Source organism: Sporothrix brasiliensis (assembly GCF_000820605.1).
Source record: "Sporothrix brasiliensis 5110 chromosome Unknown Cont21, whole genome shotgun sequence".
NCBI lineage: Eukaryota > Fungi > Ascomycota > Sordariomycetes > Ophiostomatales > Ophiostomataceae > Sporothrix > Sporothrix brasiliensis.
In genome coordinates, this window is record NW_024467140.1 from 790,954 (window position 1) to 802,164 (window position 11,211).

The window sequence follows — 11,211 nt, forward strand, 5'->3', positions numbered from 1 at the left end:
TACCTAAATGAGCCAGAATTTTGACCTCATGATGGTAATAGAAACATCCACGTGCTGTGGGTTTGACCCTGGTTCGACCCTTTCGTTTGACGTCTTTCCGTCGTCTACACAAATGGCGGAGAACCATCGAAGACCTCGACTTTCCCGAAACGGCGACCGGGCAAAAGCGGCCACATGCCGATAGATCCCGTTGACGCTGTTATTTATGTTGACTTTGGGTTTTGGGAAAAGATTTTATTGGAAATATAATGAAAAGATATCAAATCAGGTTTTATTTATGTCTTTTATTATTGCTTTATGTTTGTTTTCATTTCTTCGTTTCGACATGTGTGCTTTCCCTTGTCATCTCAGGTCGTTTGTGGGGGCCGGGTGACCTGCATTTAACTGAGCTCCACGCGGCTACGTTGAATTTTTTTTTTTGTTTCCTTTTTTAAAAATCTCACTCCTGCTGACGCCAAACGTCGCATTACGACTTACACGCGCCAGCGGAAGGCTGACAGCCGTGTTCAACGACAGAGAATATAACGACACAACCGTTTGTTAGGTTCTGCTTCGCTTCCTTTTTTCATTCTTTCTTTCGCCCTTCTTCATATTGTCAGCTTGAGGGCATCAGTTCCCTGAATCTTGAATGAATGACTTTCTCACTTATCGACTTGCAACACAAAACAAAATGTACTCGGCCATCATATCGGCTTATATTGGATATATAACTTGTCATACTGCTTTTGCCTCTGGACAACACGGCCCACGCGCACCTCCTTACGGGCTCGTGTACTTGTAGTTGAACTGCTTCTGGGCATCGGCCAGGAACGCCAGCGACGCCTCCTCCTTCTTGGCGGCCTCGGGATCCTGCAGGCGCGTCTCCCGGTATGCATCGGTGTAGGCGCCTACTTTGGGGATCGTGAAGCCGCGGGCCGTTGCGGGGCGCGCGTGGACCCGCTGCACCCACGCCACGACGTTGGGGAACTTGGCCACATCCACGCCCGCAAACTGCATGCCCGAGGCCCAGCCGATCGCCGCGATGTCTGCAATGCTGTACTTGCCGCGGCCGGCGCCGGCAATGAAGTCACGGTCCGCCAGGCGCGTGTTCAGCACGCCGTACAGCCGCTCGGTCTCGCCGACGTACCGCTGCACGGCGTAGTGCGACTGCTTGTCGAGGGCGTAGCGCAGGAAATGGTTGGCCTGGCCCTGCATGGGGCCCAGGCCGCCGTGCTGCCAGGCGATCCACGACTCGGCAATGGCGACCTGGTCGGGCTCGGTGGCCGGGTCGAAGCTGAACTTGTGGTCCTTGTCGAAGCGGGCGACGAGGTAGTTGAGGATGGCGGCGCCTTCAAAGACGGCGAGGTCGTTGCGGTCGTGGTCGACAATGACGGGGATGCGGCCGTTGGGGTTGAGGGCGGTGAACCAGGGCTCCTTCTGGATGTTCTTGGAGATGTCAATGAGCTGCCACGTGTAGTCGATGCCGTAGGCGTCCTTGAGCTCTTCGAGGAGCACCGACTCCTTGTAGCCGTTGGGGGTGTTGAGGGTGAAGAGCTCAATGCCCTTGGTGGCAATGGTGCCGGTGGGACGGGGCACGTCGGCCATGGTGGAGGACGATGAATTGGTGGGTGGTGGTGGGGAGGAGGCGTTGGACGGAGGATGAAGATGTGAAGATGATGACGAGGACGAGTAGTGACGAGAGTGGGATGCTTTGGTGGGAGAGATGGGACGAAGCAACGATGAGGATGGAGGAAATGGGGAGGAATGGGGAAAAGGGATGGAGGAGGGGAGAGGGGATGGGCGAGTTAAATACACAGAAGAGAGGGACGAGGAGGAGCAGGACGAAAAGGCAGACGAGGAAGAGGACGGGTCAGGTCTGCTGCGACGCAGAGGGGAGCTACCTGCGCCGGCGCCAACGAGACGATGCACCGGTAGGCGTACTATGCTGAAGCGGACAGCAACCGAAGACGCCATAGGCCCAAGGGTGGGAGGAAAGAGAAAGAAGGGGGGGGATGCAAGTCGTACAGAACAAAAAGAAAAAAAAGACAGAAAACGAAAACATACCAGGGGACTTTCTATCCTGTCACGGGCATCGCCTTGACCGGTTCATGGAGGACCATATGGGCGTTGTTGTATGTTAGCTAATGCCTTAGAAAGCAATGTTGGCTGGTTCCTGGCACGCCGTAGAATACGAATTACAAAGAGGGCCGACGTCGATGGCGTGCTTTGCGACGAGGGCATGGGCCAGGGCGGCAGAGTCACTCGTACATCGCATGCCCGAATTGAGAAGGGCTGGGCTGCAGCGACAGCTTCCAACGCATCTCCACCCGCCGGGGAATGGAAAGGACGCGGGCAGAATCAAGAGGAGATGCATTTGTAACCGCTGTGCATCTGTAATCAGGTGCGAGCGTGCAGAGACGCGAACTCTAGGCCGGCGTTAGAGTCGCTTCTAGTGTCACCGCTGGGCGTCGACTGGTCCATGCAAGAAAAAGACGTCATTGGTTTTAGCATACGACAGCTGCAGGTTGTTCGCCGCGTGTATATTGCAACGTACCGTGCAACAAGGTCGTGCTCGAGTGAATGGCGTTCTGGCAACTCTCCATTGGTTTGGGACGAAAGCTCAGAGTACTTCTTCCTGTATGTACATCGCCAAAGATACGTCTCCGTAACTCGTATCATACACACTCTGGAGAGCCCGCGTCCCAGCACAGACTGCTAGAAGCTTGTCTACATCGCGACGTGTGTTTTCAATGTCGGTACGGTCAATACATGGCCGGAACCCGACAGCAATTCGACGGTCAGGCTCGGGACCATGTCAAGAGTCATTTGCATTTCCAATCCATTGGCCCGAGAGACATAAGTCGTGCCGCTGTACTCTGTCACAGCGTGAACGCAATCGACTGTTTCTCGATCCTTTTCGGGCAAGTTTTGGACCGAAAGATATATCACGATGCGGATGGTCCAGGTGTGGTGAAGGCCCACAATTCCCTGTTGAGAGTGCGCATGATTTATAAGCCTGTTCCATCGCAGCCATCGAAAGCTGCTTTCGTGTTGCCAGATCGATGCTGCGCCGGACTAGTTCGGACCCGGGCCCTGCTCCATTTCCTCGATCGATCCCTGTGCGTTTCCCCTTGGCATGGCTGCAGTCTAATTGTCGCTTTTTTTTGTTCCTTTTAAGAACCTCATCTCCTACAGAAAAGTCAAAATTATCTTTCCATCACACCCTCCAGCATCCACCCCGGCAACGTCTTCTTTCTTTTCTTTTGTTTTGGAGATGCTTTGCCTTTCTTGGCTACGTCATCGTTGGCCAATCCTCAAAACATGTGAGATACGGCGGCGTGCTGACGACACACACCAAGACAACCAACGCGACGACGGAGCTTCCCGTGGTCCCTGGACTAACATAAACGTCTCACGGCTCACTTGCATGACTCGCAAGCGAGTTTGTGTTTGTTCAATTGGCAATCACATAATCATGGCCTATAACCCGTATTCGTAATACTCTTTTGTCTTTATGGATCATGTGTCTCGGAACCTCGTTGGAAGATGATGCAACGTCAAAAGCAAACTCGATGCAAGAAAACAAAAACAAAAACAAACCTATGTACACGGTCCTCCGTCGCCTTTTCCGTCACAACAAAAGAAAAGAACCCAACTGCACCAGCAACCTCCCCTTCTTCCCCTTTCTCCCCGCTACGACTTGCTGTTGGCAATCCGCACCGGGTGGCACTCCGTGTTGTACACAAACTCGCCCGAGCCGTCCACCTGCACCTGGTACGGCGCGTCGTCGGACTGGATCAAATACGAGTACTTGAGCACCTCGGCAAACCAGAAGCTCTCTTGGAAGTCTTGGAACGAGCCGCCGCCGGCCGCGTTCACATTGTTGACCGACGAGTAGCCGCTGCCGGCCGCGCACGTCTTGTTGATGGCCAAAAACGCATCCCACGCCCAGTCCTGGTACTTGGGGTCGCCGGTCGCGCGGTAGGCGTAGTAGTAGCTCTCAATGACCTCGGGCCGCAGGACATACTGGCCGTCCTGGATCCAGAAGCCCGACTTGGCAGAGAAATCGGCCTGGTCCGCCGGCGGCGGGGCGTTGTTGCTCGCGTTCTTGGCCGCGAGGCGGCCGTCGTCCTGCCAGGCAAACGTCTCCGGGCCGATGCGCGTGGCCGTCGCGGTGTATGTGTCGTGGCACGAGGCCGCGAGCTCCAGACCAAACGCCACGTAGCGGGGCTCGTTGAGCACGAGGCCGCCGAGAATGATGTTGCCGCCGTCGAAGCAGGCCAGGTGCTGCGAGACGAAGCGGGGCGACGTGCCGGCGAACATGGCCAGAAAGGTCAGGTCGGGCCGCGATGCCGGGTGCGACGCCAGGTGCTTCATCGACGACTCGACGGCCAGCACCCAGCGGTCCTTGTAGTGCGCAAACCGCACGGGGTCGTAAATGTACATCTTGATGAGGTACTCGTAGAAGCTGTCGTCGCCGCCGACCCAGCCGCCGTTGCCGTCGACAAACTCGCCCGTCGTGATGTTGACGTTGCTGCCCACCAGACCGGGGAACGGCTCGGCCAGCGCCTGCGGCTGCGGGTTCAGCAGATACGCCTCGCCCTTCTGCGCCAGCTTCCCGTACTGCGGGTCGCCCGTCAGGTCGGACAGGCGCGTCCACTCGAGCACGAGCGTGCCGATCGTGGCGATGCCGTTGGTCGCGGACCCGCCACGCCGCGGCGGACCGAACAGCACGTCGTTGTCGGGGATGCCCGAGGGCGTGTCAAAGGCGACCTTGAGGTTGTCGGCCAGGTGCTGCGCCTGGCTCAGCACGGCCGCCAGCTGCGTCTTGTTGGCGCTGTCGTGCTTGCCCGCCAGCGCGCCCGGCGTCGTCAGCAAGTCGTAGCCGGACAGCAGGCCGCCCAGGTAGCGGATGGTCGTCTCGAACAGCGAGATGTCGCCGACGGCCGAGTTGAAGTCGATGTTCTGGACGTGTGCCAGGATCTGGCCGATGGCCTTCTCGTTCTCCATCACGAGGGCCGTCGACAGCGCGTCGACCGCGCTGGCGCCCCAGCCGTTGCGGTCGTCCTGGAAGGTTTTGGACACGGGCTTGAGCGAGTCGTGCGGAAACGCGTACTTGTAGTAGCCGTCCCAGCTGATCTGGAAGGCCGTCTTGACGGCCTCGGCGCGGTCGGGCCAGGAGACGTAGTGCGGCTTCGGGTTGCGACGGGAGGTCGGGCTCGCCGAGGCAGACGTCGCCAGCACGGCGAGGGTGCCGGCACCCAGCAAGGCACCGGGGACGTGCATAGTGGAGGTGTGAGTTGGGGGAGGGTGGTGAGAGAATAAGAAAAACGATGACGAAGGGGAGGACAAAATAGAAATAAAGAAACAAAAGCGCTTTCAACAGTACCCAGAAATGAAATCAAAAGAGCTGCAACGCCAAGAGCGCGTCAAACGAGGGACGAGTAAAACAAAATTAAAAGTGAAAGAGAGACAACAAAAAAAACACGATAGGGAATGTAAGCTGAAAGCTGTGACGTCTTTGGGGGACGTGACGTGGGAGCTTGGGACGACAAACAAACAGGAGAAGAGAACAGATTGAGGGACACCGTCGAGGATATCAGCTCGGGAGAGCAATAGCAAGGGGGGATATTGACTTAAATGAAGATGCGCTTGGAGACCACTAAAGAATGGATCATCCGGGAGGCGGGTGGAGGAGGTACAAAGTGGAAAGGGATGGACACGGCAGAAGGAAAAAGGAACGGGGAACGGGGATATATAGACGCCATAATAAATTGACTGTCTCTGCAATCCTGGGAACGGGGGAAGGAGCGATGATCGGTGAGACGGGCAAGGGCAAGAAGGGAAGGAGAGAGGCAAGACATACTCGATGTCCTCACATGGCAGGCGCTCTGGAGTCAAGTACCTTCCTCACCTCCTCTCCTCCTCTCGGTGGCATGTTGTGCCCGGGGGCAGGCAGGCGCGTGATGCAGGCAGGAGCGAATGGCGGTCCGGGAGCGTGTCTTGCATCGCGGCATGCATGTCGGTTCGCCGCCATCTGGCCACCGCACGAGGCTGCAGAGCCAGGCATGGGCAGAGAGGAAGCAAGCATCGCGGACTGTCGGTCGTGGGACGAGGAGGGGAAGCAGGGACCTCCTGTTGGGGTCCCGGCCTGCCCTCACGAACGGACACTCTGCACTCTAGGATGAGCTCATCCGGCGCAGCGCCATGCACGCCAGCGGCGGAAACGTCGGTCGAGCATGGATGGCCAGGACGGACACGCACGTCGGTGTGAGAAGACTGGCAGAGCAAGAGGGAACATGCGATGCGAAGAGGAGAGAGATAGGAGACAAAGAACAGAAGATGAACCCTTGCGATCTACGGGACGAATTATCACGAACGGCGATGGAAGGACCGGAAAGAGCGCGAGACGCCTTCGCGTGGCTCCTGCCCTGGCAGCGCGGCGTTGCATTGATTGGCTGCATCGTGCGGGCGATCACTGGCACTTTCCTAATTGGGTAGTTCATGTTCTTTGCTCTGTCGGTGCCTTGCCCTAGTCAAGACACCATGGAATGAAGGCGAAGAAGTTATGAGGCGACGAGGCGACGAGGTTCTTTATGACTTTTCTTTCTCCGCCCCGCGATGTCCCTGCAAGTGACTATTTGGCCTGCGCATGCTGGTCTGTTTGTAGCCGGCACGGTGGCAGGTTGGGCGGTTTCTCTTGTCGATCGGCATGTGGATCCGATGTCGATCTCCGAGAGTGCGCGCCCCATGGGGGTACCATTTTGCGCGGTGGTATGATGCCAAAAGAAGACGTATGATGGACTGGCCGACGGGCTCCGAAATAAGATGATTTGGCGACGAAACGTGCGGGCGTTGGAGGGAGAAATGGGACGACGGAGCGCCATCGACAAATTGGATGCCCGCGCAGATATCCCCAAATTGCTCTTTCCCCAAAATAGCGAGCGGCTCTTTCCTTTGCAGCTGGCGGCTGAACTTGCACACTGTAAGGCGCCAAGGGAAAGAGCGCTGGACACGGCTCGGGGGCATCGACCAACGGAACCGGCCAACGCCACAAGTCCAATTTACTTTGCAGAGTAATTACGACACACCAACGTCCATGGAACAGAGGTGTGCCTGTCTCTCAAATTGAGCATGTGGATGGACCACGCGGGAGGTTGGTTGGTCCCGTACCCATCACTGCAAATCACCTGTCTCATCAGTCACGTCGGCAATACTTTTGATCTTAAATTCCGACTGCCAAGCCTTTCTTTCTCCGAGAGATGAAGCACAAGGCGTTCACGGAGCCAAAGGAGGTAGTAGATCAGAGAGGACGATGGGACGACGTGAACGTGGGAAAATGCGCGTTGCAGGAATGGGAATGTGCGTGTCGATCTGAGGGGAACGACAGGCAAGCGACATTGCCCTACGCCGTAGGTGCAGTCAGTTCGGCCCTTTAATGTGAGAGCAGGGCGGGGGATGCTATTCTCCTTTTTCTTCGTCTGTTTTTGTTGTAATATGATTTGTTCATTATCTGCCAAGCAGCTGGAGCGGCCCTTCGATTTGCACAGAGACGATCAAAATAGATTGGCAAGGTATCCCTCCAAACTCTACCCAAGACCGCGGGTAAGTTTGTATTCCGGCTGATATCATCGACTTCGAAATACAAGACTGTACATGCCGTCGACCTCGGCTGCCCACAGTCACAACCAACTACACTACCAGTGAGCACGGTTTGCACTCGTGCCTCTGTACCCCATTGTGGTCAGCCGTGTGCTGTGTGTGCCGTGTGCCGAGGGAGCACCCATGTAAACCCCTTCAACCGTCTCTGTCCTCCACAACGATCGACAGGCCGACTTGTGCAGCAAAAGAGGAAGCATCTCTCGCGAGTTTGTCCGAAAGCTTGTCCACGCTTCTCGGCAAAGGGGCCTCCGCTGCTGCTGCGACGGTGGCGGCGGGGCCGGACAAGGCAGATGACAATGACGATGCAGATGCTGATGCAGACGCACATGCAGCCGTAGACGCAGTCTCGACCAGGAGCTGCGACCTAGACCGGGCCACATGGATCCCCGCTTTCGCTGAGCAACATGAAATTGTTCATCAAAAATGAGGATGCTTAATTTCGTGCAACGTGACAATGCGTCTTAGTCGTACGGTGGTATGTGGAAGAAGGTCCATCATTCGGCCACAAGTCGAGTCGCTTCACTTGTCCCGCAGCTTGGCCAGGGCGGCTGCAATGCCGTCGCTGAGTTCCTCCGGCGGCCGCTGCGGTCGTGGCGGACTAAACGTGCTGGCTGCCGACGTACCGCGCTTCTTGGGCGATTGTGGAGGAGGAAGAGGAGGAGGAGCTGCTACTGCTGCTGCTGCTGCTGCTGTCACCCCATCCGCCGTCTGCGCTTGATGCAAACGATTGTTGAAAACCGAGTCAAAGTCGGTGCCGATCTCCCCTGCTTCTGCTTCTGCCTCTGCCTCTGCCTCGGCAGTCGTGTTGCCAAAAGTCCCCGCCCCTGTCCCCGCCGCCGCTTTGGCGCCCTTCTTCCGCCCCTTTTGCACCCGGAACGGCGCCTCCACCGCCCGCCGCCACGCCTGCACTTTCTTCTCGCCCCAGCCGGCCACGAGTCCCAGCTGCTCCGGCTCCGCCTGCACCGCCCGCCGCAGGCTGCCAAAGGACCCCACCAGCGCCACCGCGTCGGACTTGTTCACCGCCCGCGGCACCGTTGCAAACTGCACCAGCCGCTCCGCGTAGCCGGCGGCCTGCTGCCCGCGGATGGCCGAGAAGTTGGAGGCGTGCTCAAAGGTCTTGTACAGCTCCAGGTAGCGCGCGGCCTCGGCCGCCGACCAGCACAGAATCAGCGTCACCTGGTTGACGAGCGACGTCTTGGCGAGCTCGCGCAGCGTCTCTTCGTGGTTCTCAATGTCGACGAGCGCTAGCAGGATGCGCAGCCGGTGGCGCGGCGCGCCACCGGCGGTCAGACCGCGAAAGCGCGCAAAGACGTACTCGGGGTGCAGCCGATGGTATTTCAGACTCAGAAACAGGGCCACGGTCGACGGCCCCAGACCGTAGTCGGCGGTAATGTCGCTGTACTCCCAGGGCACCGACCGCAGCTGGGCCAGAATGGGGTTGCCCTTTTGGCGCGGCGACACGAGAATGGTCGAGCCGGACGCCGGTCCTCCGCGCGTCAGATGCGGCGTCGACGACGAGCCGCTGGCCGACGCACCTGCGACGCCCGGCCCTCCCAGCGCCTGGGGTGTCGGCTGCACAATGCGCGGTGTCGGCTGGCCCCTCGGTGCTGCGCCAGGCTTCTGGATTCTCTGTGGCGTGGGCTGCTGTATCCGCGGCGCTGTCGGCGGTGGCCGTTGTTGCGCTGGTGGTTGTGTTCGTGCTTGTTGCTGCGCAGGCGCCTTGTTGCTGCTGCTGTTGTTGCCGACATCCGTGGCCGCCAGGGCTGCAAGGAAGTCGGCATCCGCGCCAAAGTCGTCGTCATCCATGGTATGCTGCACAGAAGACGAGATGGAGATGTATGGAGTTGAAGGTGATATGGTCGCGATGAAAGAGGCTGTCACGGCTTTGGAGGTTTAAGGTCAGGCCATGCTCTGATATGGTTGGCTGCTAAGGCGGCTCACAGCCTAATATGTGGGGCACACAATTCACGGGTGCGTCACTGAAATTCACTGAACTTCACTGAAGCTCACTGAAGCTCACTAAATTTATGACCGCTTGTGAATCCCAAATGAACCACTAACTAATCTCAAAGTAGCCCCACTAAAAGTTGCAATGCGCATCCGATGAGAATAAGTCAGTCTATGCTCAAAAACCAGAAAACGGTTTACACTCTGTATTTCATATATAAGTAAAGCGGTAAAGCGGTTTTTTAAAAATAAAAATAGAAGAAAACACACAAGAGATTGCGGAAGACAATCTACCACACCTCTTTACAACCTCGTTTCGTCTTTCGACGCCTTTGCCTCGCCGCCCTCCTCCGTCTTGGACCGGCCGTCGCCCTCGTACGCGCTCGGCTTGTTCTCCTTGGCCCATGTCGTCACCGCCGGATTGCCCATCACCGGCGGCACGTACCCGTTGATCTTCCACATCGTCGGCGGGCTCTCGCTGACGTGGTACTCCCAGTCGAACCCGCGCGCCTCTAGGTGCGGCTGCACGACGCCGTCCACATTGCTGGCAATCCGCGTGTGCGCGGCGACGCTGCCCTGCGACTGGAAGGCCAGGTGGTGGATGACGATGCGGACAAAGTTGGTGGCCGGCTGCCCACCGACAAAGAAGTTGCCGCCGCTCCCCGACACGTCGAGCGGGAAAAACTGCACGACAACGTAAAACGCCGGCAGGCCAATGCCCGTGTACATCCGCGTGACGTCGTCGACGACGGCCTGTTTCTCGGCAGCCGTGGAAAAGGCCGTCGGGGGATGGAAGAACTGCCAGAGAGGCATGGTACTAGAGGTGTAGAAAAGTGAAAAGATTGAAATTGGTGCGCGGTGGTGAGATTTGGTGAAGTATCATGTAAGGCGATGTTGAGAACACGAGTGAGAAGCTGAATGTTTCTGAGCCTGGAGTACATGAGTAAACGTAACAAACGCTAACTATTATCCTCCCAAGCTGTTTATATAACAATGTCATTAGTCTTGTGTCACTGTTTGCCACGTATGTAATCGTGTAAGTCGAATACACAATGTTCACTAATCACGCTTTAACTAGGGACAGTCTGCTGGTTTAGCAACTCCGTCGCTGATTTAACAAAACAGAAAATACAGGTGCAACGGTGCTAAATTAACGAATGCGAGCACAGGCCCAAACAAAGGACATGGTAGTAACTGTTTTGAGTGAAAATTCGTTGTTGAGAAGCTATGGACAAAACGGCGACGTATGCGCTAGGTCAATTGTTCAACCGACTGGACTGCCACGTGGAGAAAGCAACTAATCATCTCCTTTTGTTGTTTGTTTATTTGCTGCCTTTGAGTATTACTTTAACTGCCTTGTAATGTTTCTTACTTTTTTAAAATTTCCATGAAGAAAAGTAAAGTATGTCTGTGAGGAGTTAAACGACACGAAAGTGTAGTAATAATAAAACCGGTATGGAATTCGTGATATCGGTTTGTATATTTTCTAAAATACAAATCCATAATGATCCATGTCCCAAGATGCCAGAAAATGCTCAAAAATAAATGCAAAAACCAAATCCGTACCCAATGCTCCAAAACACTACCATAAAACATGTCGTTCACGTTCTTCGTTTTATCCGA

At 56.3% G+C, this 11,211-nt stretch overlaps 4 protein-coding genes across 4 annotated transcripts; all 4 read right to left on the reverse strand.

The window, feature by feature from the left end:
• Positions 1-759: 759 nt before the first annotated feature.
• Positions 760-1,584, reverse strand: SPBR_05246 (glutathione S-transferase; the record flags this gene model as incomplete). The annotated part of the gene is made up of 1 exon (XM_040763523.1): positions 760-1,584. The coding sequence occupies one exon, from the start codon at positions 1,582-1,584 to the stop codon at positions 760-762; it is 825 nt and encodes a 274-aa protein (XP_040615259.1).
• A 2,088-nt stretch (positions 1,585-3,672) lies between these two features.
• SPBR_04930 (mannosyl-oligosaccharide alpha-1,2-mannosidase) lies at positions 3,673-5,265 on the reverse strand (the record flags this gene model as incomplete). The annotated part of the gene is made up of 1 exon (XM_040763207.1): positions 3,673-5,265. The coding sequence occupies one exon, from the start codon at positions 5,263-5,265 to the stop codon at positions 3,673-3,675; it is 1,593 nt and encodes a 530-aa protein (XP_040615260.1).
• Positions 5,266-8,160: 2,895 nt separating this feature from the next.
• On the reverse strand, positions 8,161-9,447 carry SPBR_05028 (DNA excision repair protein ERCC-1; the record flags this gene model as incomplete). Its single annotated transcript, XM_040763305.1, has 1 exon — positions 8,161-9,447. One exon carries the CDS (start codon positions 9,445-9,447, stop codon positions 8,161-8,163), a length of 1,287 nt encoding a protein of 428 aa, XP_040615261.1.
• A 444-nt stretch (positions 9,448-9,891) lies between these two features.
• SPBR_05375 (uncharacterized protein) lies at positions 9,892-10,401 on the reverse strand (the record flags this gene model as incomplete). Its single annotated transcript, XM_040763652.1, has 1 exon — positions 9,892-10,401. One exon carries the CDS (start codon positions 10,399-10,401, stop codon positions 9,892-9,894), a length of 510 nt encoding a protein of 169 aa, XP_040615262.1.
• Between the last annotated feature and the right edge of the window lie 810 nt (positions 10,402-11,211).